A 23,317-nucleotide genomic window follows, 5' to 3' on the forward strand; every position below is an offset into this window, starting at 1 on the left:
ACTCTTTGCTGGTAACAGAATTCTCATCTTCCCTGAATGCTGCAAATTCAAATAGTTGCCTTTTCTGAGCGTAACTAAACAATGTTCAGGATTGATGTTTGTTTCTTTTTTTTACCATTGTAATAAAGGGCAACTTTTTATGGCTTTTTCTAGCACAGGCTGGATCTGAAGACATTAAGACTTCGACTTCAAAGATGCTTCTTGTTATCAATTTCCCTCCAGAAATGCATGTCATTTTGGTTCAATACTAGATTCTTAAATGACTATTATTCTTTGGTACCAATGCTGAATACTTCACTTGCAATAACTGCACTTCTAGATTATTCTTGTATGTGAAGTAAGTTGAGATAATTTGTTACACAAATCACTGCTCAATTAGATGCCAGCAACACACATCAAAGTTGCTGGTGAACGCAGCAGGCCAGGCAGCATCTCTAGGAAGAGGTACAGTTGACGTTTCAGGCCGGGACCCTTCGTCAGGACTAACTGAAGGAAGAGCTAATAAGAGATTTGAGAGGGGGAGGGGGAGATCCAAAATGATAGGAGAAGACAGGAGGAGGAGGGATGGAGCCAAGAGCTGGGCAGGTGATTGGCAAAGGGGATATGAGAGATCATGAAAATTACCATAATTTCTCTATCACAATTTAAAAAAAAAAGTGCCTACATTTGTTATTTCATTTCATAATTCAAGTCAGAATAACTGATACCAAAATTAAGGAAGTCATTTTTGTTGGTCCACAAATCAAGCAGGTCATCAGTGACAGGCAATTCGAAGAGCTTCTAGTGGGACCGGAGAAAATCACATGAAAGATGTTCAAGGATGCTGTTGAAAATTTTGGCAACTACAGAGCACCAATATACATGCAGCTGGTTGACAAAATGCTTCAAGCATCCAAAACCATGAAGTGTAACATGTCACTAAAGACAAGTTTTCAGCATTCCCATTTAGACTTCTGCCCTGCAAATCTTGGCGGTGTCAGTGATGACCAAAGGGAAAGGTTTCGCCAGGATATTGCGGTCATGGTAAAACGGTATCAGGGCAACTGAATCTATCAATGCGGCAGATTATTGTTGAACATGTAAGTGAGAAGCCTCAGGCACTGAGTAGAAACATCATCAACAAAATATTTTTAGCTTAATTAAACTATTGTTAAGTGACAGCACCATTATGTAATTAATTCAACACTATATTCGATAACAGTTAATTTCTTGTTTCACCAAATTTCAACTTGATATAAGTAGTCTGAAATTGTTTGTATTCGGCTTAAAAGTCTCCTTCATGAACAAAAAATATTCTGGGGAAGCAACACTTGGGGGGGAAAAAATGTTCTTGTCCACTGTAAATGGTTACATTTAGCCAGTGTAAATTAACCAATATACATTGGTTACATAATATGATGTACCAGTTCATTTGTCGTCTTTCTCAGTAGAGTTAGGCACATGGTCTACTCTTTACAATGTTTTGAGTCTCCATATGGAAGTGGGTACAATTTGAGTGGTCTGTTTAAACTATTATGTACAAAAAAACCAGGCCTGTTTTAGTTGGTCTGTGTTACACGCACAAAACGCTGGAAGAACTCAACAGGCCAGGCAGCCTGGGGGGGTGGGCGTGTGCGGAAAGAAAGTACAGCTGATGTTTCAGGCTGAAACCACTGAAGGGTTTTGGCCCAAAACATCGACTGTACTTTTCCAGAGGCTGCCTGGTTTGAGTTCCTCCAGTGTTTTGCATGTGTTGCTCAGATTTCCAGTATCCGCAGATTTTCTCCTGTTTGATGGTTTGTTGATTGTTGGCAGGCTGAGGGTGGCAGACACCGACAGAATCAACAAACTCATTCGATGGCCAGTGATGTTGTGGGGATGGAACTGGACTCTCTGACGGTGGTGTCTGAAAAGAGGATGCTGTCCAAGTTGCATGCCATCTTGGACAATGTCTCCCATCCACTACATAATGTACTGGTTGGGCACAGGAGTACATTCAGCCAGAGGCTCATTCCACCGAGATGCAACACAGAGCGTCACAGGAGGTCATTCCCGCCTGTGGCCATCAAACTTTACAACTCCTCCCTTGGAGGGTCAGACACCCTGAGCCAATAGGCTGGTCCTGGACTTATTTCCTGGCATAATTTACATATTACTATTTAATTATTTATGGTTTTATATTGATATATTTATACTATTGGTTGGGGCAACTGTAACGAAAATCAATTTCCCTTGGGATCAATAAAGTATGACTATGATTTCAGTGGGGAGATAGACGTGGGTGACTTTGATTCTGGATAGTTGGATGGCAATGGTTCCTGTTTACCCATGTGGTTGAACAGTGCAGGTTTATAGATACCATGGTGTTTTAGTCAGCTATCTGAGAATTGAACATGTGATTAATGTCACTGTTTGCATTTCATTTTTTTTTTGAAACAAACATTTAAATGATTTTCATGAACGTTAATTAGTTGACAAACTATCTTCAAATGTGAATCCAGTTATGGCTTCTAGCATAGATGTAGGATAACCTTTGGGTGTGGTGGATTTGGTTTTAAAATTTAAACAAAAAAAAAATCCCTCAAGCATTGTACAATATTAAGTGCGGATTGCAGTAATTTAAAATTGGAAAGTGACCCAGGAAGTGGCATCAAGACGTTTGGGAATGGCAGGTGTGATTAGAACTTTCCTTCAATTATTTTAATGAAAGAGAAATGCAGTATTGAAATCCACATCCTTGCACAATTTTTCTGTAGTTTCTTGAAATTTCATCAGGCCAATTTGTACACTACAAAGTTCCATAAATGGCAATTTTAAATGACTGATTTTTTCCTGTTGGAGGGGTAACTGACATCCTGGACAAGAGAGAATCTGCTTGTTCTTGTAGCTCAATGATTTATAGAACCTGATCTTTAATTTCATCCAGATAAAAGTTTCTTCAGTATTGCAATGTCTCAGGGCACTAGATTGGATTGGATGTTAATTAAACATCTTTTCTCAGTTGACTGGCCCATTTGGAGAGAAAGCAAATGAAATTTCATAGTTTACAAAAATTCCCTTTATGGTGTAACATCCAAGTATTTTGGGGGGTATTCATAGGAATAACATTCTTTTGATCTGAAAAATCTGCCATTCTATTCGAGTTAAAGTTTGATTATCTTTCAACCCTAAATGAATACAGCCAAATTAAGCATTGTTCCTCTGGGACCAAGGTAGACAACACATTGCCAATAACACATCCAAGTCCCTAGTGTGCCATATCATTAGTTCAACTGCAACAGCAAGGTGACCAAAGCTTAGTGTATAGTGGATCCTTTTATTGGACCATCCAGAACATCATTTAGTGAAATCGTATGCATTTCTGCTAGTGGTGGCGCCAGAGATTTTTTCTTGCTGGTGCTACCCTGGGGCTGAATTATTCAGTGATGGTGCTGAGGGATGTACCCTATGGTAATATGTATTCACAATTCCAGACGCGTGGCCTTCAAAAGTCAGTTTCAAGCATTATGTGCCTACTATAAATGCCTCTGTTGATTCGCAAGCAATAGCAATTGATGAATATAATATAGAAGTGAACTGTGACCGTGTCAACAGCATCCGAGACAACCCGGGCTACACAGAGCATAAACAAACAAACAAACCAACAGAGCATCCGACCCACAGCGCACAACGTGAATCACGCACCAATCCTGCAATCAGTGTCAAATGCATGCTTTTCATCTGAAAAACACAACACTAACCTACAATGTCCACTGCTATTCACATTACATAGACATACTGCCAAAAGATACACTGTTATTAAAGTCAAATAAGGCAAACAACAGATGCAAGGCTTTCCAGAAGTTGGACAAATCGTACTCTGACCATGCAATACCTCAATTAATTCGGCTGTTGAATTTAAAACAAAAATCAACAGATTCACCACTTAGAAGTCTAAGCAAAACCAGTAGGCTTAATAGCAGTAAATGTAATATTTTAGGATTTGCAGGAAACATAGACTATGGGGTATCCACCACAAAATAATAATAATCAGCATTAGTCTTGGCCCAAATTTCTAAAAAAAAATCAACTGCACTTACCATTGATGTTTTCAGAGAAGCACAATCTGTCTGTTGTTGTGATTGGTGGTGAAAGCATCAATGGTTTTCTGGATGTCAAGTGCTTTGGTCCTCTGGTTGTTTATGGCCAACAGGGCCAAGTTGCTGTTCTGAGCATCGCTGCTGCTATTCCGTGGGTAGTTTTTGAAGCGTCTGAGGCAAGAGAAACTCCGTTTGCATGAGGCAGATGTCACAGGTGGAGTCAGTGATATGCAGATTAGTTTGTATAAATCTATAAATGCATCACGGTAGGGTCTTGTTGGAGCTAGAAAGTCCACTGTGTCATTCACTGTCTGTCCTTGCTAGAGACTAAACCACAGCTCTCATATACTCACGCTTTTCTTGGACAATCTTTGCATATCCTTTGTCAAGCATATTTCCCAATCTTGAACCATCTTGTTTGCTCAATCTGAATTTGGCCCGTGCCTCCATAGCAAACTTATGAGCTACATTTACATGGTGGGTTTTGAAAGTTGTTGTAGCTTTCTGCCAGTTGCGGTAACCAGTGATAGTGAAGGTAGACTCAGAATGGAATCCATGTCCTCTACACAGGAAATGCCTGCATGCGAAGCAGAACGTAGTATCTTTCATGATCGAATATTCCAGTCAGTCAAACCAGCCATGAATAAAACTCCTTTGCTGATTGCCAAACTTGTTGCGAGCAGTGAAGAGTGCTTTTTCAATGCTGGCCGACGGGGTCCTTCCTCAGGCTGCTGGCTAACATCGCTAACAGTATTCGCACTAGCACTAAGAGCAGCTTTATCCTCTTTCTCTTCTGAATCCCACTCCATTTCTTGTTCCTCTATTTCACCCTCACACTCCTTCGATGGACTGCTGTCGTCTTCATCCCCACTTACTCCTTTCTGCATGTCACTTTCAATTAAGACAGGCTCAGGCTGAGACACCACTGATACCTCTGGATGAGGTTGTTTTCTGACTAAAAATCGATCCATTTTTCACACTGCCAAGAGTGTGTGTGTGTGTTTTTTTAGTCTCACAAGACCATGGATCTGTGCCTGGATGTATACTATCAATCGCGTGTGACAGTGAGTGACATCACCACCTTAAGTGACCTTAGATCAGCTTAACTGATTTGAGGACAGCAACGGCAAGACATTGACAACGAATGAATAAGCAGAAGTGTAGAGTGGATCTGACAGAGTTTATAACTTTACTGTTGCGTGGGTGCTATGGTGATTGGGAGTGCTGTTTCACTAGATCAACTGGAGAAACAAGCTGTATTCAAAACTATATAGAGAAAGCAAAGCAGCTGCAATTTGTATGTGAAATTTCAGTTAATTTCTTGGTGGTGCTACACTGGTGCTATTGCAATTTCTGCTGGGGCTATAGCACCAGCTAGCACCACCCCTGATTTCTGCATCGTGTCTGCAATGCCTAAACCATGCACCTTTTTCCTCCGCAAGGCACGTGCAACATTTTTTTGGCAGTCTGTAATATCTTGCTGTTTTTATCCATGCACCTGGCTCTTTTGTCCAAATATTCCCATTTTTACAAACAATGCTGACTGTTAATTAGCCAGGTCTCTCCAGGTGAAATTACACTATTTTGGACCACAAGCCTTTTTTCCCCGTACTCTGCATTGTATCCTGTTGAGTAGTGGTAATTTTCTATTAGCTTTTGTCCACTTATTGCAAAACAATGCGCACAATACTCCCGGCCATCTCTTCAAACCATTCCATTTCCACATTCGTTCTGTTCTGTGACAATCAAGGCTAAGTATCCTTGGCGTACCTTTTTACATTGGTCACCGTTTTCACTTAAATTCCTATTTCCTGTTACCTGCCACTGTATCTGTTGATTTTCTCTTTATGCTTTTCTTCTACTACTACTACTACTACTACTACTACTACATCGACTCAGGCTGAGGGGGCCGGCGTCAGGCACGAGGACGGACTCTCCGCTTCTCCCTCTCCCTCATCAGTGTGTTCAGTTCATCTACATTAGCCGCGCCGCTGTCTTCTAGGAGCATGTTGGCCATAGTCTTGGGAGGGCGCCTATGCTTGGGCTCCCATATGATGACTAGGCTGGCAGGTAGCTCGGGGTGGCAGAGACAGTGCCCCGCTAATTGCTGCCTTCTCACCTCGATTTTAGTGGTGAGTATTGGTAGGTCATCATAGAGTTTGTGCTGTTGCCAACTCATGTCGAGCCATCCGGACCATTCGTGTATAGTAATCATCTAGAGACTTTCGCATGGTCTTGGTGAGTGTCCACATCTTGCATCCGTACGTGAGAATGGACTCTATGACTGCTATGAAGATCCTCTTTTTAAGCCCTCTGGTCAGTTTCGACTTCCAGATTTCCTTCATGTCGTTCATAGCCCCCCACGCCAGCGCCTTCCATATCTTTATGTCCTTCTCCGAAGTCATCATTCTTGACCCGAGGTACTTGAAGTCAAAGATTTTCTTAATGATATCATTCTTTACAGTGTTGAGAGTACCTTCATCGCAGTTAAATGCCATGTACTCTGTCTTTTGTGTTTAGGTGAAGTCCAACTTTATTGCACTCAATTTCCATTTTTGTCAGTAGCTGCTGTGCTTCTTCCATCTGGTCAGAGAACAGGACTATGTCATCTGCAAAATCGAGATCTGTGAGCATAACTGGTCTGACCCTTTTGGTTCGTCCTGGTTTTATGGTAAAACCAAGCTTGTCATAATCTTTGGTATGCTTTTCCTTGTACATTTAATATAAAGTATCTAATAGTGCAGAGAGCTCTTGCTGAATGCCTGCTTCAGCCTGGGCATCTTTGCTTATTCATCTATATTAAGTCATTTTTCTCAAAGTATGCATTTACATTTTGTTTAAATATCTCCACCTTTTGATATTATGAACTCTAATTGAAGTATCTTTATTACCTCACTTCATTTCCAGGATGAGACTCTTCACTATCTCTGGGACAAGTTATGAAAATTCCGTACTCTTCATGTATATCATTCTGTCTCTATAATTAACCTTGTTCCTACAATTAATCATTATTAACATTATCAATTTTATCATTATCAAGTATCAGCTCTGCTTCATATAATCTCACTTGGTTGTGAAGATTTTAGAGATTCCGGACACAGGAGTAATGTTCAAAGTAAATTTATTATCAAAGTACATGTCATCATATACAATCCTGAGATTCATTTTCTTGTGGGCATACTCAATAGGTCCATGATAGAAAAACAACCAAAACAGAATCAGAGGCTGCATCAACTTGGGTGTTCAAGTGTGTAAAAGACAAACTGTGCAAGTACAAAAATATAAGAAGTAATAAATAGCGAGAACATGAGATGAAGTGAGTCCGTAGGTTGTGGGCCCAGTTTCAATGATGGAACGAGTGAAGTTATCACCTTTTAGTTTAAGAGCCTGGGAGTTGAGTGGTAATAACTGTTCCTGAACCTGGTGGTGAGCCCTGAGGCTCCTGTTCCTGATGAGAAGAGAACATGACTTGGGTAGTTGGTGTCCTGATTATGCTGCTTTGCTGAATGGTTGGGAGGGCTTTACCAGTGATGGACTAGGCTGTACCACTTGTAGGATTTCCCATTCATGGGCATTGGTGTTTCTGGGCTGTGGTGCAGCCAGTCCATGTACATTCCACCGCAGATCTGTCAACGTTTGTCAAAGTTTTAGATGTTATGTCGAATCTTCTCAGACTGAAGGAAGAAGATGCTTTGTTGTGCTTTTTTTGTAATTGCACGTATGTGCTAGGCCTAGGACCAGTCCTCTGAAATGAAAACACTGAGGAAGTTAAAAGTTACTGACCCTCTCCACCTCTGATCGTCTAATGAGGACTGACTTGTGGATCTCTGGTTTTCCTCCTCCTGTAATCAATAATCAACTCCTTGCTCTTGCTGACATTGATAAGAGGTTGTTGTGACACCACTCAGCCAGATTTTTCAATCTCTCCCATATCTCTCTATTGCAGGTGTTGTCTGTTATGAGACTTTGAACTAAACATTGATAACTTGCATGAATATACAGTAAACAGTCTGCAGATGCTGGAAATCCAAAGCAATACACACAATGCTGAATGAACTCAGCAGGTCAGGCAGTATCTGTGGAAATGAATAAACAGTTGATGTTTTGGGCCGAGATCCTCCTTCAGGGCAGCAAAGAAAAGGGGAAGATGCCAGAGTAAAAAGATGGGAGGAAGGATTGGAGGCTAGCCTAAAGGTGAAGGGTGCAGCCAAGTGGGTGGGAAAGGTAAAGCGGCCAGTGAGTGAGTGGGCCAGTGAAGGAGTGGAGCTTTGAGGCTTTGACGAGAAGAGTCAGAGGACAAACTTGCTCGCAGTTGGTCTTTAAAATGCCTCCTGAGACGGTGATGTACCTTTCGTGAGATGTGGCAGTCTTAGGGGAACAAGCACAACATTGTGGGCCGAAGGGCCTGTACTGTTCTATGTTCTAAGGAATCTGATGGAAGAGGAGTGGATCATAGAAGAAAGGGAAGGAGGAAGGGACCCAGGGGAAGTGATAGGCAGGTGAGAAGAGGGGAGGGGCCAGAGTGGGAAATATTTTTTTACCAGAAGATATTGATATTCATATACAGTACTTATGAAAAGGTGTTTAAATATTAAATTAGAATAGAATTTCCTCCTGATTGATTGTAGTGTTATAGTTAATTGTACCAGTCCTACTGAAAATTGATTTAATGTCGTTTGGATTTCTGGTTTGTTTTCTCTGGGGAAACTTTACTCACATTTGGCCCTGATTATGTGAATTGGCTCTTTCCATATTTCCTCTTGCATAGATTTTATTGCAGTGTCTCAAATTTGTAGCATTTGAGGACTCGATCCAGGCCTGTGCAATGTCATCATCTGCAGTATGTAGTGTTAACATTTGTCATTTCCCCCACAGCCTCTTGGGTGCGCTTGTAAATTTACTTCATTACTTAAAAGTGAGAGTTCATTCATGATGCTCGTTAGAAATTCATTGTTGCCCACATGGTGTTTATTTTTTTTTAATTGTGACATTAAGGTTAATAACATTGTTTTCTCACTTAGGATATCGCAACTGGGGAAGGTGAAAATAGCCCAGGTTCCTGTAAGTATGATTCTAAATTAACAATGAGTTTTCCATATGTTCCTTGTGCTTTCTAAGAATGAAAACAAGCCTTGAGGTGGATGGTTAAACTTTAACTTGATATTAAAAAAAAATTAAAATATTCCACAGTTCATGCAGATTCACTGCAAGAAGTTAATGTTTCTGTATAATGACTTATCAGAACAGTCTTGATGAAAATGCCATCAGCCTGGAATGTTGACCACCTTGTGTTCTGAGCAACACAAAATGCTGGAGGAACTCTGGTCAGGCGGTATCTGTGGAAATGAATAAACCGCTGATGTTTCGGGCTGAGAACTTTCTTTAGGATGTTTGTAATTTCCAGCATCTGCAGACTTTCTCATGTTTAGGCTTGTATTCTGAACCTGCTTTGTTTTAACTTCGAATATACAGCTTCAGTAATTTACTTATTTCACAGATGTGATTTATTTATAAATTTCAACCATGGTCCTAATTATAGCTAATCTGTGAGCAAGATCAATTTAGTTTTGCTCAAGTCAGCAGTAATTTACTGAAGTATGCTTCTGCATGAGCTGATGCTGCTGTTAACCACCTGAACTGAGACTTTGTACATTTAATACAGTTTTATTTGACCTAACAAGGGTCTTTTTCTGTTTTAAGTGGGTCTTCAGGTATGTATAGTTGGTGTATATTACTTCAACTGTACTGGTTTTGTTCTGGTCACTGTATTGTGAATTTTCAGTTGGTAATTTATATGTAAACAGCACTGTCCCTTTAATCTTCTGTTGTAGTGATGATCACTGAATCTAAAATGGCTCATGAAAGGCCTTTGTTCTCTTTCAGGAATTCATGGAGGTAAAAATGCCTTCAGTATTGGTTTTTAGACTTAAAGTATTACTGTTTGTACAAAACTTCTACCTTTAGATTAACTAACTTTAAAGTAAGTCTGCTCTGCCGTTTCCTCATGGCTGATCTATTATCCCTCTCAACCCCAGTATCCGGTCTTCTCCACATAACTTTTGACGCAATTACCAATCAAGAGCCTATCAAACTCCGCTTTAAATATACCCAATGACTTGGCTCCACAGCTATCTATGGCAATGAATTCCACAGGTTTATCACCTTTAGCTGAAGAAATTCCTCTTCATCTCTGTTCTAAAGGGACATCCTTCTATTCCAGGGCTGTGCCCTCTGGTCCTAGACTCCCCCACCATAAAAAAACGTCCACACTGTCTAGGCCTTTCAATATTTGATAGGTTTCAATGAGATTCCCCCCTCATTATTCGAAACTCAAGTACAGGCCCAGGGCCATCACTCTTCATATAGTACATTAATCCTTTCATTCCTGGGATCATTCTCATGAACCTCCTTTGAATCCTCACCAATGCCAGCCCATCTTTTAGAAAAGGGGCCTAAAATTGCTCACAATACTCCACGTCTGGTCTGACCACAGCCTTATAAAGCCTCAGTATTAAATCGTTGTTGTTACCATGTTCTAGTCCTTATATTAAATAGTTGTTAACATATTAGATATTCTAGTCCTCTCGAAATGAATGCTAGCATTGTACTTGCCTTCCTTACCATCATCTCAACCTGCAAGTTAACCTTTATAAAATCCTGCATAAGGACTCCCAAGAACCTTCGCACCTGACTTCTAAATTTTCTCCCAATTTAGAAAACAGTCTATGCCTAATTAGGGTTCGAGCAATGTATAGAATGAAAACCTTCCATGGAATAATGTACTCCCTGTGGCCATTGTTGGCAGGTGATTTCACAGGAAGATCGAAATGTACCTGATTACCTCCATTCTGGATAGTCAGGTTCAGATTAGTTACAGATTACACTCACACACTAGGGTACAATGAAATTCCTCGTGAAGCCCGCAGAGTAAACAGTATGTATACTGTTTACAGTAATAAAGACAGTGAGCACAATGATGAAAAATGAGCTAATGCAACAGTGACAATAAGGGGTAGAATTATGGGTTTGAGATCTTGATAAGGGATAGGGATGTGAAAGAGGTGACTTCCGAGGCAGACTGTTTCTCAATGTCCACATATAAATATGGTTGAACAGAGTGCAGTTTTATTATAGTTATGAGGTGTATTAGACAACTTTGAGAATTAAATCTGGTTTTTGGAGCTGTTCTTTTGCAGCAAGAAATGCAAGTTGAGTTTGGCCGTCACGTGGTGGATTTTACAGGGAATGTTGGCAGTTTCTGTGCATTGTGTAGGCTGCTTGCTAGTAAAAGGATCCTAATGAGTACCAGAAATTTTAGAAGAATATGTAGCAATGAGTGCAGTGTTTGTTCAGTGCTCATTTCCCTGAGGTTTATGGCTGAAGGTGCCTTGCAGCTTCTGAGCATATAGCACACAGTAGCATGCTTCAACTGGAAATAATGACCTGAATCTTGAAACTAGTTTTCCATTATTCAGGTTGGAGAAGTTTGCATTCTATATAGGCAATGGCCATATCAATACTAGCTTATCTTATTTCCTTTAAGGGAAGGATTTTTAAAAATGTTTCTGATGTCCTGTGACTTGGCTCAATGCAATGCATTTTATTCAACTTGTCCTATAAATTGTATGTGGGTATAGCGGTTAGCATGATGCTATTACAACTCGGGAAATCGGAGTGCGTGGGGTTTCCTCTGGGTGCTCTGGTTTCCTCCCGATTTCCAAAGATCTACTGGTTAGTAGGTTTAATAAGTCATCGTGAATTGTCTTGTGTTTAGGCTAGGTGGGTTGGGCAATGTGGCTCGTTGGGCTGGTAGAGTCTGTTCCATGATGTATCTCTAAATAAAAAAATAAACTGTATTCCATGTTTTAAGCTGCTGGGAATGATTCCATGCCTTTAGTTCCAGTTGCTAGGGCTGTCTTAGAAACTGTTACAGACACCATCTGCACTTTTGGTTCATGTTCAGAAAGAATGCTGCTTTGTGATTTTTTTTTTTACTTTGCAGAAATTAGTGATTTCTGCTTTTAGAATAATACAGGAATTTTTTTTTGAACTGTCAACTGTTTAGTTTGGATTAAATGTACAAAATTGTCCTAAAGCATACTCATTTCAGGTATAGACTGGCTGGTTACTGAATGCTCTACTTGCTAATATTTTGAGCTGTCCAAAAGTTTTCTGGTAATCCTGTGGTGTAGTATCTAACATGAATTCAACTATGCTTTAGCTAATCAACTTAGTTCATTTTTTCTGGAGTGTGAACTTCTTGCCAGGAATGCTGAATGAATTTTCTATTTCTTTGCGCATGCATTTCACTGCCATTTCAGTGCATGGCTGCACTTACATTTATTTTGATGTTTGTGTCTTGTACAACAACTTTCCACACAAATAATGGATTCAAAGCAGTTTTGCATCTGCTGTGATTCCAGGAGTAGTAAATACAAGAAAAAGTGGTGAAATGCTATTAACTTATTTGTATTGTCTGCAGTCTGAATATTGAACATTTTCTCTGACTGCAATGCCAGAATCTGACACTGAATGGCCAGCCTCCATAGGGCATAGTTTTATCCATACATTCTCTCCACAGGTTTGTCATTTTCATCTTGAGTGCAAGTTAGAAAAATGATGGGCACCTACTGTCCCAGTTGCTGATTTATTGTAAAACTTTAAGTGTGTGTAGGAGAAATGTCTGGGCTTGCTTGTATAAGGTGTCCTGCAATTTTTAATATCAGGCAGGTGCAGTTCAAGAATGCTTTTTCCATTGTACGAGGTATTCACTGTGGTAGTTTGGAGTGCATTAATTTTGATTAATGCATCCTGATACCTCTAGGGTTATTGGCTCAACCATAAGAATCTTTAAGGCATTTGAGATGCAAAATTACTGAGCTGTCTGACTGGAGTATATGTTGAAAGTAAAATAAGAAAAGTACAATCAAGGTTTAATTTTAAAATAAAATACCAATGAGCCACTTGCCAATTGCAATGAAAAGATGGATTAAGTTTTGGAAATATACTTTACAAGAGCACTACCTCCTTGCCTAGAGACACAAGAAACCACAGATCTATAATCTAAAGGTAACAGTGGGTCAAACAGTATCTGGGAGATGGAGGGATGGACAACCATTTTTGTTTTGCCACTTCACTGTTTTTCATGGTAGGACTAGTGGCTAGTTGGTATTTCTAATTTGTTTCAAAGGATAATGGATATGTGAACAAGTTTTTGGAAAAATTAAACATTTTGAATGCATATAAAAGTATTTGATTATGTAACTCAAGATGGAGCCAAAGTACAGATTGTATGTGATCTTGGTAGAAAAGCTCAGGACAGAATGACTGCTTCCATAGTTTGTTTTTAGATGCCATCCAACAAAGTGGCTTGGCTTGTTGGTTAAAGGTAGGGTGATTTACTGTTTGTTTTTTTTTCTCCCCACTGGAAAGATCAGGCTTGCTCAGGACTAAAGTATTAGTCTCTGTACAACAGTTTTTCAATTGGCAGGAAATGGAGCTTATCTTCAAGACCAAAATGGTTACCACTTGAGGGTGAAAATAAAAAGCTTGGAGGTGAGGGGCTTTTTTTTTTCAGACCAACGGTTGTTTATGGGATAGCATAAAATGTCAGAATCTGCTACCTTTGAACATGTCAATTTTCCTATCCAACTCCAGAAAGGTGAAAATTGTCATTTAAAAACTGTATGCATTTTGGAAGCCGTTCCTGATGTTGATGCTTCACAGTGACGAGCTCTGTCTAACTAGAAGTGTCTGAGACCAGTCCTACTGTTGGATAATACGCCCAGGATTAACTTCTTTTTTTAAAGTGGAGTTGGACCATTCTTCATTTTAGAATCCTCTACCATGCTTTTGATCATGCATCAGAAATGGCATAACCTCTTGGGCTTGTTCTGCTACTTGATGGTTGAGCTGGCTGTTGACCACTTCTGTTTTAATCCTTGTTGCTCATAAAGCCTAGATTAACCTGTGATGCAAGAATTAGTCACCGTGACCTTGAATATCCTTAAATAGTTTGCCATCTTTTCATCCCCTGATAGTACTTAAGAGTATCTAAGAATGAGAAATATTTAAATATCTCATTGTTCTACTGCACTAATTTCCCAAAGTGTTTCCTTGAGGTCAAAATGATACTCCTGGTATTGTCTTGTTAAACTCCTGTTATAAGAATATCATGTATTGAGAAGGTAAGAAATACTAAATCCCAAACTTTGCACATTCCCGCTATGCAAGTATTTGGATAATTCCAAACAGTAAACTAACTGGTAGAACATCTTCACAAAACAGCCAGCTATTCAAATTGATCTAATTTGCTGTCCTAACAGTCATGTTGACAAAACTATTTGTCTGTGAGGAATGTGTGGAAAGAAGCTTAGAGGAATGCCTTAATGATTTTCAATTTATGATATCTTGGGATTTGACTTTGAAGCTATTTCTTGGTGGTTTTTGCTGTATTGTGGGAAGGTTGTAATTTTTCATGTGGTTTATATGAATGGTGTACATGAGTAATTGTAAATTTGCTTGGATAATGGGTGAAACCTAGAATTCTGTAAATATTTGGTCAGATTGTAACCACCTTCTCAAATTGTTTGCCATTTCCTTCAGAACTGTTTACCTGAAATACTTAATTGAATTGTGAAACTGCTGTTACCTTTGCTAACCAACTTTCTCTCTCCTTTTGTAGTTCGCGCTGGCAATTAGGAGTGTCAGGTAACAAATGCATGCACTATACATTAGAACCTGTTTTGTGTTCTGCATGTGTGAGAAGAGAGATGGCTGGGCTTTTTTTTTAAAAACTTCCAATTTCCATGAATTAATTGTTTTGTAACCAAGTAAACCTTGTTCCTGAAATTAAGTAGAATGTCATGGACAATGTAGTCTGCACAGGTCTTGGAATTTGCTTCTGGCTTTGAAACATCAGTTTTATTGTGATGCCATTGGGAAAGCAGGGTGGTTCAATTGCTGGAAACAGTTCAACTAATGTAGGAGCACCATATTAAATCTTCCTGTGTTTATCACAATGACACAAACACTCAACATCCTGACCATTGGGGAGGAGGCACAGGAGCCTGAAGAGACACTCTCAACACTTTAGGATCAGCTTATTTCTCTTCAATGATCTGGTTTCTGAAAAGTCAATGAGCACTACCTTTTTATTCCTCTTTGCACTATAGTTGTTTGTAATTTGTAGTTTTTGTCGTTGCTGCATTGCTGCTGCATGAGTCTATGTCAGTGATAATAAACCTGACTCAGGAATATTTACTCCCACTTTGGCTTTGAAGGAGATGGAGGCTAATATGGAGCTGCAGACTCTTGCATTGATGGGCCAACAGGGCAAGTGGGTGGATTGTTTGAGGTGTGATTTTTTTTTTCGCTGGCTTCATGTGCTCTTGACATGTAGACTTGTTCTCAGTACTATTATGCTTCATGGCCTAGGGACTCCCAGGTATGCTACATTTTGTCACTGCTTTGAAGACATCCTTGAATCTTTACATCTTTCTCTAACGGAGCCTGTTGGTCAGTTGTTTGATATGTGTACCTAAATAACGCCATGCACTTTGTATTTGCCTCAAAGTTCAACAAAAAGGTGGCATCAGTTTGCAATGGTCCCTCATTACTGCTGTTTTCTTTCAACATGTAGTGAACATGAAACTATTAGCTTCAGCCTTGGATAAGACTGGAATTGTTGGCAGAACTCTTCAAATCTTTCTCTAGGCACCATCTCCAGAACTCTTTTGTTCTTTAATGGCCCTGTAACCCAGTATTACATTTCAAGCAGGGATCATTTTGGCCATATTAATTCAAATGTAACACTGTTCGCCACTTCTAATTTTAGGTGGTTGTAATTTGGTCTAAATAATTTTTTAAAATCCTCTTAATTTAAAAGTGGATACAGGTGTCGCCCGCTTTTCGAACGTTCGCTTTATGAAACCTCACTGTTACAAAAGACCTACATTAGTTAACTTTTCGCTAGCAGAAGGTGTTTTCACTGTTACGGAAAAAATCAGCGTGTGAAAAAAATCAGCGTGTGAAAAAAATCAGCGCGCGATAAAAGGCAGTGCGCGCCCCGAGCAGCCAAGCTCCTCCCCCGGAACTGCAATCTAGCTGGCGTTGCTTAAACACGTGCCTGTGAGCATCTGTGCTTTATGTCGCTTTATTGTGAGCAGCCGTTAGCAAGATGAGATCTAAGCTATTGGAAAAGCATAAAAGAGCTCGTAAGGGTGTTACACTTAGCGTAAAACTAGACACAATTAAGCATTTCGATCGTGGTGAACGAAGCAAGGACAAAGTGAGTTTGGCTTGTGGAAGTTGACGAAGATGTTGAAGAGGTTTTGGCAACCCATGACCAAGAACTGATAGATGAAGAGCTGATGCAATTGGAAGAGGAAAGGATAACAATCGAAACTGAATGCAGTAGCGAATGGACCGAAAGTGAAGTCGTCCAGGAACTGAACGTGAAGCAACTGTGTGAGATTTTCCCTGCATGATAAAGTACAACTTTAATTTTGAAAGGGTATGTCGGTTTAGGGCATATTTGCAGGATGGTTTGAGTGCTTACAAAGAACTGTATGATAGAAAAATGCGCGAGGCTAAGCAGTCAAGCAAGCTTTCCACATCAGCCACAGCAGATGACAAACCTTGATCTTCGACATCGAGGCAGGCAGACATAGAAGAAGATGACCTGCCTGCCCTGATCGATGATGAGATGACATCCCAGTGTCCCACCACCCCAACCCCCAAGCCGCGGACTGATGCATTGCTGCGGAGAATGCAGCGATAGCCGGGAGGCACCCAGCACATCTTTAAGAAAAAAGCTGAAATAAACAAGCTAATTAATTAGGTGCTGCCCGGCACGTAAATGTCGGCCCAGATCAGAGGCAATTACAGATTGCGTCACCTCTGATCTGGGCTGACATTTACGTGCCGGGCGGCACCTAATTAATTAGCTTTTTCATTTCGACTTTTTTCTTAAAGATGTGCTGGGTGCAGCCCTGCTACCGCTGCACCACTGCATTCTTCAGGGATCGGTATCGGTCCGCGGCCTGGAGGGTGGGGGCACTGCACCACCCCAACCTCCGACGACTCAGTCTAACACACCATCAGTGTGCTCGATGTCTTCCCGATTCTGGTAAGTGATACTACACTGTACATACATTATTTCTACTTTATATAGGCTGTATTTTTATGTGTTATTTGGTATGATTTGGCAGCTTCATAGCTTAAAGGTTACTGGAGAGAGAGTTTCTGCCAAGAATGCTTCCGTGAGATTTTCGCTATGGAGAACAGTGCGGCAATGATTGTAGAAAAGTATTTCTACTTTATATAGGCTGTGTATTTATCATATCATTCCTGCTTTTATGATATGTTACTGTTATTTTAGGTTTTATGTGTTATTTGGCGTGATTTGGTAGGTTATTTTTGGGTCTGCGAACACTCACAAATTTTTCCCATATAAATAAATGGTAATTGCTTCTTCACTTTACGACATTCTGGCTTACGAACCGTTTCATAGGAACGCTCTACCTTCGGATGGCGGGGGATACCTGTAATACATGGTATTGAAAGGTAGCTATGCAAGTAAACTTTCATTTTGTATTTTGTAATATACATTGTAGCATTTTGTGTAGCATATAACAAGTTTGGTAGTATTCTGCTCTAATTTGAAAGATGCCCTTGCTGCCTGCCCATGTTCAGGGAGTATTTATAGTTGTTATCAGTCTATTAAGCCGGATCAAGTTCGTTCCTTGTTTTCTTAATGTTCATTGTCAAAATGGAGAGGACGCTTCCTGTAGTGGGGGTGAATCTGGGACCAGAATAGAAGGACGTCTCTTTGGAATAGATGAGGAATTTCTTTAGTCAGAGGAATGGGGGAGCAGACCGAATTGGCCAAATGACCTAATTCTGTTCCTGTTTTATGGCCTTATGGGAATGATAAACAGTACTTCAAACTTCATGGTTTGATCTGTCTGAAGTTTTACAATTTTGTAGCAGAGCTGTAGCAGTATGACAAAGCTGATACAGATATGTGAGGGGCTCTTGGAGCTTTCTAAATCGCACTATTAGATAGATTAATTGGTCATTGTAAATTGACCCATGATTAGGTCTGTCGGGTATTGTTGAGGTGGTGTGACTTGAAAAACCAGAAGGGTCTACTCTATGCTGTATGAATAAATAAATGGATTACAGGATCCTCTCTCCCCCACCCCCACCCCCCCATCGGAAGGTAGAGGGTTTCTATGAAATGGTTCATAAGCCGGAATGTCGTAAAGCGAAGAAGCAATTACCATTAATTTATATGGGAAAATAACAGTAACATATAGTAAAAGCAGGAATACGATGAATACACAGCCTATATAAAGTAGAAATACTTTTCCACAATCATTGCTGCACAGTTCTCCGTAGCGAAAATCTCACGCAAGCGCTCTCCAGTAACCTTTAAGCTATGAAGCTGCCAAATCATACCAAATAACATGTAAAAATACACAGCCGATATAAAGTAGAACTAATGAATGTGCAGTGTAGTATCACTTACCGGAATTGGGAAGACAGTGTCGAGTACACTGATGATGGTGTGTTAGGCTGGGTTGTCAGAGGTTGGGGTGGTGCAGTGGCCCCCACCCTCCAGGCAGTGAACCGATACCAATCCGCGAAGCGTGCAGGGATACAGCGGCATCCGGGACACATCCAGCACATCTTCAAGAAAAAAGCCGAAACAAACATGCTAATTAATTAGGTGCTGCCTGGCATGCAAATGTTGGCCCAGATCAGAAGCGACGCAATCGCCTCTGAACTGGGCTGACATTTATGTGCCGGGCGGCACCTAATTAATTAGCTTGTTTATTTCGGCTTTTTTCTTAAAGATGTGCTGGGTGCGTCCCGGCTACTGCGGCATTCTTCGTGGATCGATATCTGTCCACGACCTGGGGGTTGGGGTGGTGGGACATTGGGGTGACATCTCGTCGTCTGTTTCCATCAGGGCAGACAGGTCATCTTCTATGTCTGCCTGCCTCGATGTCGAAGGTCAAGGTTGGTCGTCTGCTGTGGCTGATGTGGAAGGCTTGCTTGACTGCTTAGCCTTGTGCATTTTTCTATCATACAGTTCTTTGCAAGCACTCAAACCATCCTGCAAATATGCCCTAAACTGACATACCCTTTCAAAATTAAAGTTGTATTTTATCATTGCAGCGAAAATCTCATGAAGTTGCTTCACGTTCGGTTCCTGGATGACCTCACTTTCAGTCTGTTCGCTACTGCATTCAGTTTCGGTTGTTATCCTTTCCTCTTCCAATTGCATCAGCTCTTCATCTATCAGTTCTTGGTCATGGGATGCCAAAACCTCTTCAATATCATCTTCGTCAGCTTCCACAAGCCAAAATCACTTTGTCCTTACTTCGTGCACCACAATCGAAATGCTTAATTATGTCTAGCTTTACGCTAAGTGTAACACCCTTACGAGCTCTTTTAGGCTTTTCCGATACCTTAGAACTCATCTTGCTAACGGATGCTCACAGGCACGTGCTTAAGCAATGCCGGCGAGAATGCAGTTCCGAATCCGGGGGAGTAGCGGCTGATTTTATTTGCACGCTGCCTTTTATCGTAACAGTGAAAACACCTTCTGTTAGTGAAAACAGGGAACTAATGTAGGTCTTTTGTAACAGTGAGGTTTCGTAAAGCGAACGTTTGAAAAGCGGGTGACACCTGTACAAGTAAGTTTATTATCTAACTGGGCATTTGTTGCACTCTAGTGGAAAGGGATGTCATTCAAAAAAAAGACAAGTTATCCATTTTTCTTTTTGCATTTTCCCCCTCTTTCAAGTAATTTGCGAATCCAAGGAAGGAAATTAATATCATTTTCAAGGACTCTGCCGTAAGATTGAATCACTATACTGTCTTGTACTGCACTCTACCAGTAGTGTGCAAAACTGGTGATTCAGTGCACTTAGAAAAATAACAATAACTACATAATGCTTTGCATTTCATTATTTTTCATTTGATCCACAGTTGCTTCTCGTCTCTAATATAGTGGAACACGTTAGATCTGGGGATTTTATCAATCAGCTTTTTCACTTGTATTGGGTGTGTTGTTTGTGCACGAAGATTAGACATTCTTCATAAAAACAAGTGGGGAAGTCAGTTTCACTTTCAAAGGTATTAAGGTGTTTCTTTCTGAAATAATTTCTTGGGGAAACAAAGGAAATAATTGTGAAACATCACATTTATCTGTACTTTGCTACAGTTGTCAAAATATCTGCAGGTAACTGGACATGTTTATTTCTGTATCTTCTCTACCTTGGTCATCATGGTCCTCAGGAAGCCCATGCATTTCCCCTGACGGATGCATTTTTGCTAAAGTTAGCAATGGCATTTCCATGGTAGCCAAAAAAGCTTAACAATTTCTGTCTCAGTAAGCCATTTTCTTGGAAAGTGTATGTGTGTGTCTATATATATATGTATGTATATGTATGTGTATGTATATGTGTATGTGTGTATGTGTATGTATATGTGTATGTATATGTGTATGTATATGTGTGTGTGTATGTGTGTGTGTGTGTGTGGCTGTGTGTATGTATGTGTGTGTATATGTGTGTGTGTGTGTGTATGTGTGTGTGTGTGTGTGTGTGTGTGTGTGTGTGTGTGTATATATGTGTGTGTGTGTGTGTATATATATATGTGTGTGTGTATATAGAAACATAGAAAATAGGTGCAGGAGTAGGCCATTCGGCCCTTTGAGCCTGCACCGCCATTTATTATGATCATGGCTGATCATCCAACTCAGAACCCCGCCCCAGGCTTCCCTCCATACCCCCTGACCCCCGTAGCCACAAAGGCCATATCTAACTCCCTCTTAAATATAGCCAATGAACTGGCCTCAACTGTTACCTGTGGCAGAGAATTCCACAGATTCACCACTCTCTGTGTGAAGAAGTTTTTCCTAATCCCGGTCCTAAAAGGCTTCCCCTCTATCCTCAAACTGTGGCCCCTCGTTCTGGACTTCCCCAACATCGGGAACAATCTTCCTGCATCTAGCCTGTCCAATCCCTTTAGGATTTTATACGTTTCAATCAGATCCCCCTTCAATCTTCTAAATTCCAACGAGTACAAGCCCAGTTCATCCAGTCTTTCTTCATATGAAAGTCCTGCCATCCCAGGAATCAATCTGGTGAACCTTCTTTGTACTCCCTCTATGGCAAGGATGTCTTTCCTCAGATTAGGGGACCAAAACTGCGCACAATACTCCAGGTGTGGTCTCACCAAGGCCTTGTACAGCTGCAGTAGTACCTCCCTGCTCCTGTACTCGAATCCTCTCGCTATAAATGCCAGCATACCATTCGCCTTTTTCACCGCCTGCTGTACCTGCAAGCCCACTTTCAATGACTGGTGTATAATGACACCCAGGTCTCGTTGCACCTCCCCTTTTCCTAATTGGCCACCATTCAGATAATAACAACAGGAATTCTGCAGATGCTGGAAATTCAAGCAACATACATCAAAGTAATACACCATTCAGATAATAATCCGTTTTCCTATTTTTGCCACCAAAGTGGATAACTTCACATTTATCCACATTAAATTGCATCTGCCATGAATTTGCCCACTCACCCAACCTATCCAAGTCACCCTGCATCCTCTTAGCATCCTCCTCACTGCTAACACTGCCACCCAGCTTCGTGTCATCCACAAACTTGGAGATGCTGCATTTAATTCCCTCATCCAAGTCATTAATATATATTGTAAACAACTGGGGTCCCAGCACTGAGCCTTGCGGTACCCCACTAGTCACAGCCTGCCATTCTGAAAAGGTCCCGTTTATTCCCACTCTTTGTTTCCTGTCTGCTAACCAATTCTCTATCCACATCAATACCTTACCCCCAATACTGTGTGCTTTAAGTTTGCACACTAATCTCCTGTGTGGGACCTTGTCAAAAGCCTTTTGAAAATCCAAATATACCACATCCACTGGTTCTCCCCTATCCACTCTACTAGTTACATCCTCAAAAAATTCTATGAGATTCGTCAGACATGATTTTCCTTTCACAAATCCATGCTGACTTTGTCCGATCATTTCACCGCTTTCCAAATGTGCTGTTATCACATCCTTGATAACTGACTCCAGCAGTTTCCCCACCACAGACGTTAGGCTAACCGGTCTATAATTCCCCGGTTTCTCTCTCCCTCCTTTTTTAAAAAGTGGAGTTACATTAGCCACCCTCCAATCCTCAGGAACTAGTCCAGAATCTAACGAGTTTTGAAAAATTATCACTAATGCATCCACTATTTCTTGGGCTACTTCCTTAAGCACTCTAGGATGCAGACCATCTGGCCCTGGGGATTTATCTGCCTTCAATCCCTTCAATTTACCTAACACCACTTCCCTACTAACATGTATTTCGCTCAGTTCCTCCATCTCACTGGACCCTCTGTCCCCTACTATTTCTGGAAGATTATTTATGTCCTCCTTAGTGAAGACAGAACCAAAGTAATTATTCAATTGGTCTGCCATGTCCTTGCTCCCCATAATCAATTCACCTGTTTCTGTCTGCAGGGGACCCACATTTGTCTTTACTAGTCTTTTCCTTTTTACATATCTATAAAAGCTTTTACAGTCCGTTTTTATGTTCCCTGCCAGTTTTTTCTCAATCTTTTTTCCCCTTCCTAATTAAGCCCTTTGTCCTCCTCTGCTGAACTCTGAATTTCTCCCAGTCCTCAGGTGAGCCACTTTCTCTGGCTAATTTGTATGCTTCTTCTTTGGAATTGATACTATCCCTAATTTCTCTTGTCAGCCACGGGTGCACTACCTTCCTTGATTTATTCTTTTGCCAAACTGGGATGAACAATTGTTGTAGTTCATCCATGCAACCTTTAAATGCTTGCCATTGCATATCCACCGTCAATCCTTTAAGTGTCATTTGCCAGTCTATCTTTGCTAATTCACTTCTCATACCTTCAAAGTTACCCCTCTTTAAGTTCAGAACCTTTGTTTCTGAATTAACTATGTCACTCTCCATCTTAATGAAGAATTCCACCATATTATGGTCACTCTTACCCACGGGTCCTCTCACAACAAGATTGCTAATTAACCCTTCCTCATTGCTCAAAACCCAGTCCAGAATAGCCTGCTCTCTAGTTGGTTCCTCGACATGTTGGTTCAAAAAACCATCCCGCATACATTCCAAGAAATCCTCTTCCTCAGCACCTTTACCAATTTGGTTCACCCAATCTACATGTAGATTGAAGTCACCCATTATAACTGCTGTTCC

At 40.6% G+C, this 23,317-nt stretch overlaps 1 protein-coding gene across 1 annotated transcript in view; it reads left to right on the forward strand.

The window, feature by feature from the left end:
• Window positions 1-23,317, forward strand: part of jpt1b (Jupiter microtubule associated homolog 1b) — a 78,798-nt gene that overhangs the window by 34,230 nt on the left and 21,251 nt on the right. The window contains exon 4 of the mRNA XM_063030848.1: window positions 9,080-9,119. Coding sequence (XP_062886918.1) covers window positions 9,080-9,119 — 40 coding nt within the window. The remainder of the gene's footprint in view (window positions 1-9,079; window positions 9,120-23,317) is intronic.

The sequence above is a fragment of the Mobula hypostoma genome, chromosome 22, assembly GCF_963921235.1.
Source record: "Mobula hypostoma chromosome 22, sMobHyp1.1, whole genome shotgun sequence".
Lineage (NCBI taxonomy): Eukaryota > Metazoa > Chordata > Chondrichthyes > Myliobatiformes > Myliobatidae > Mobula > Mobula hypostoma.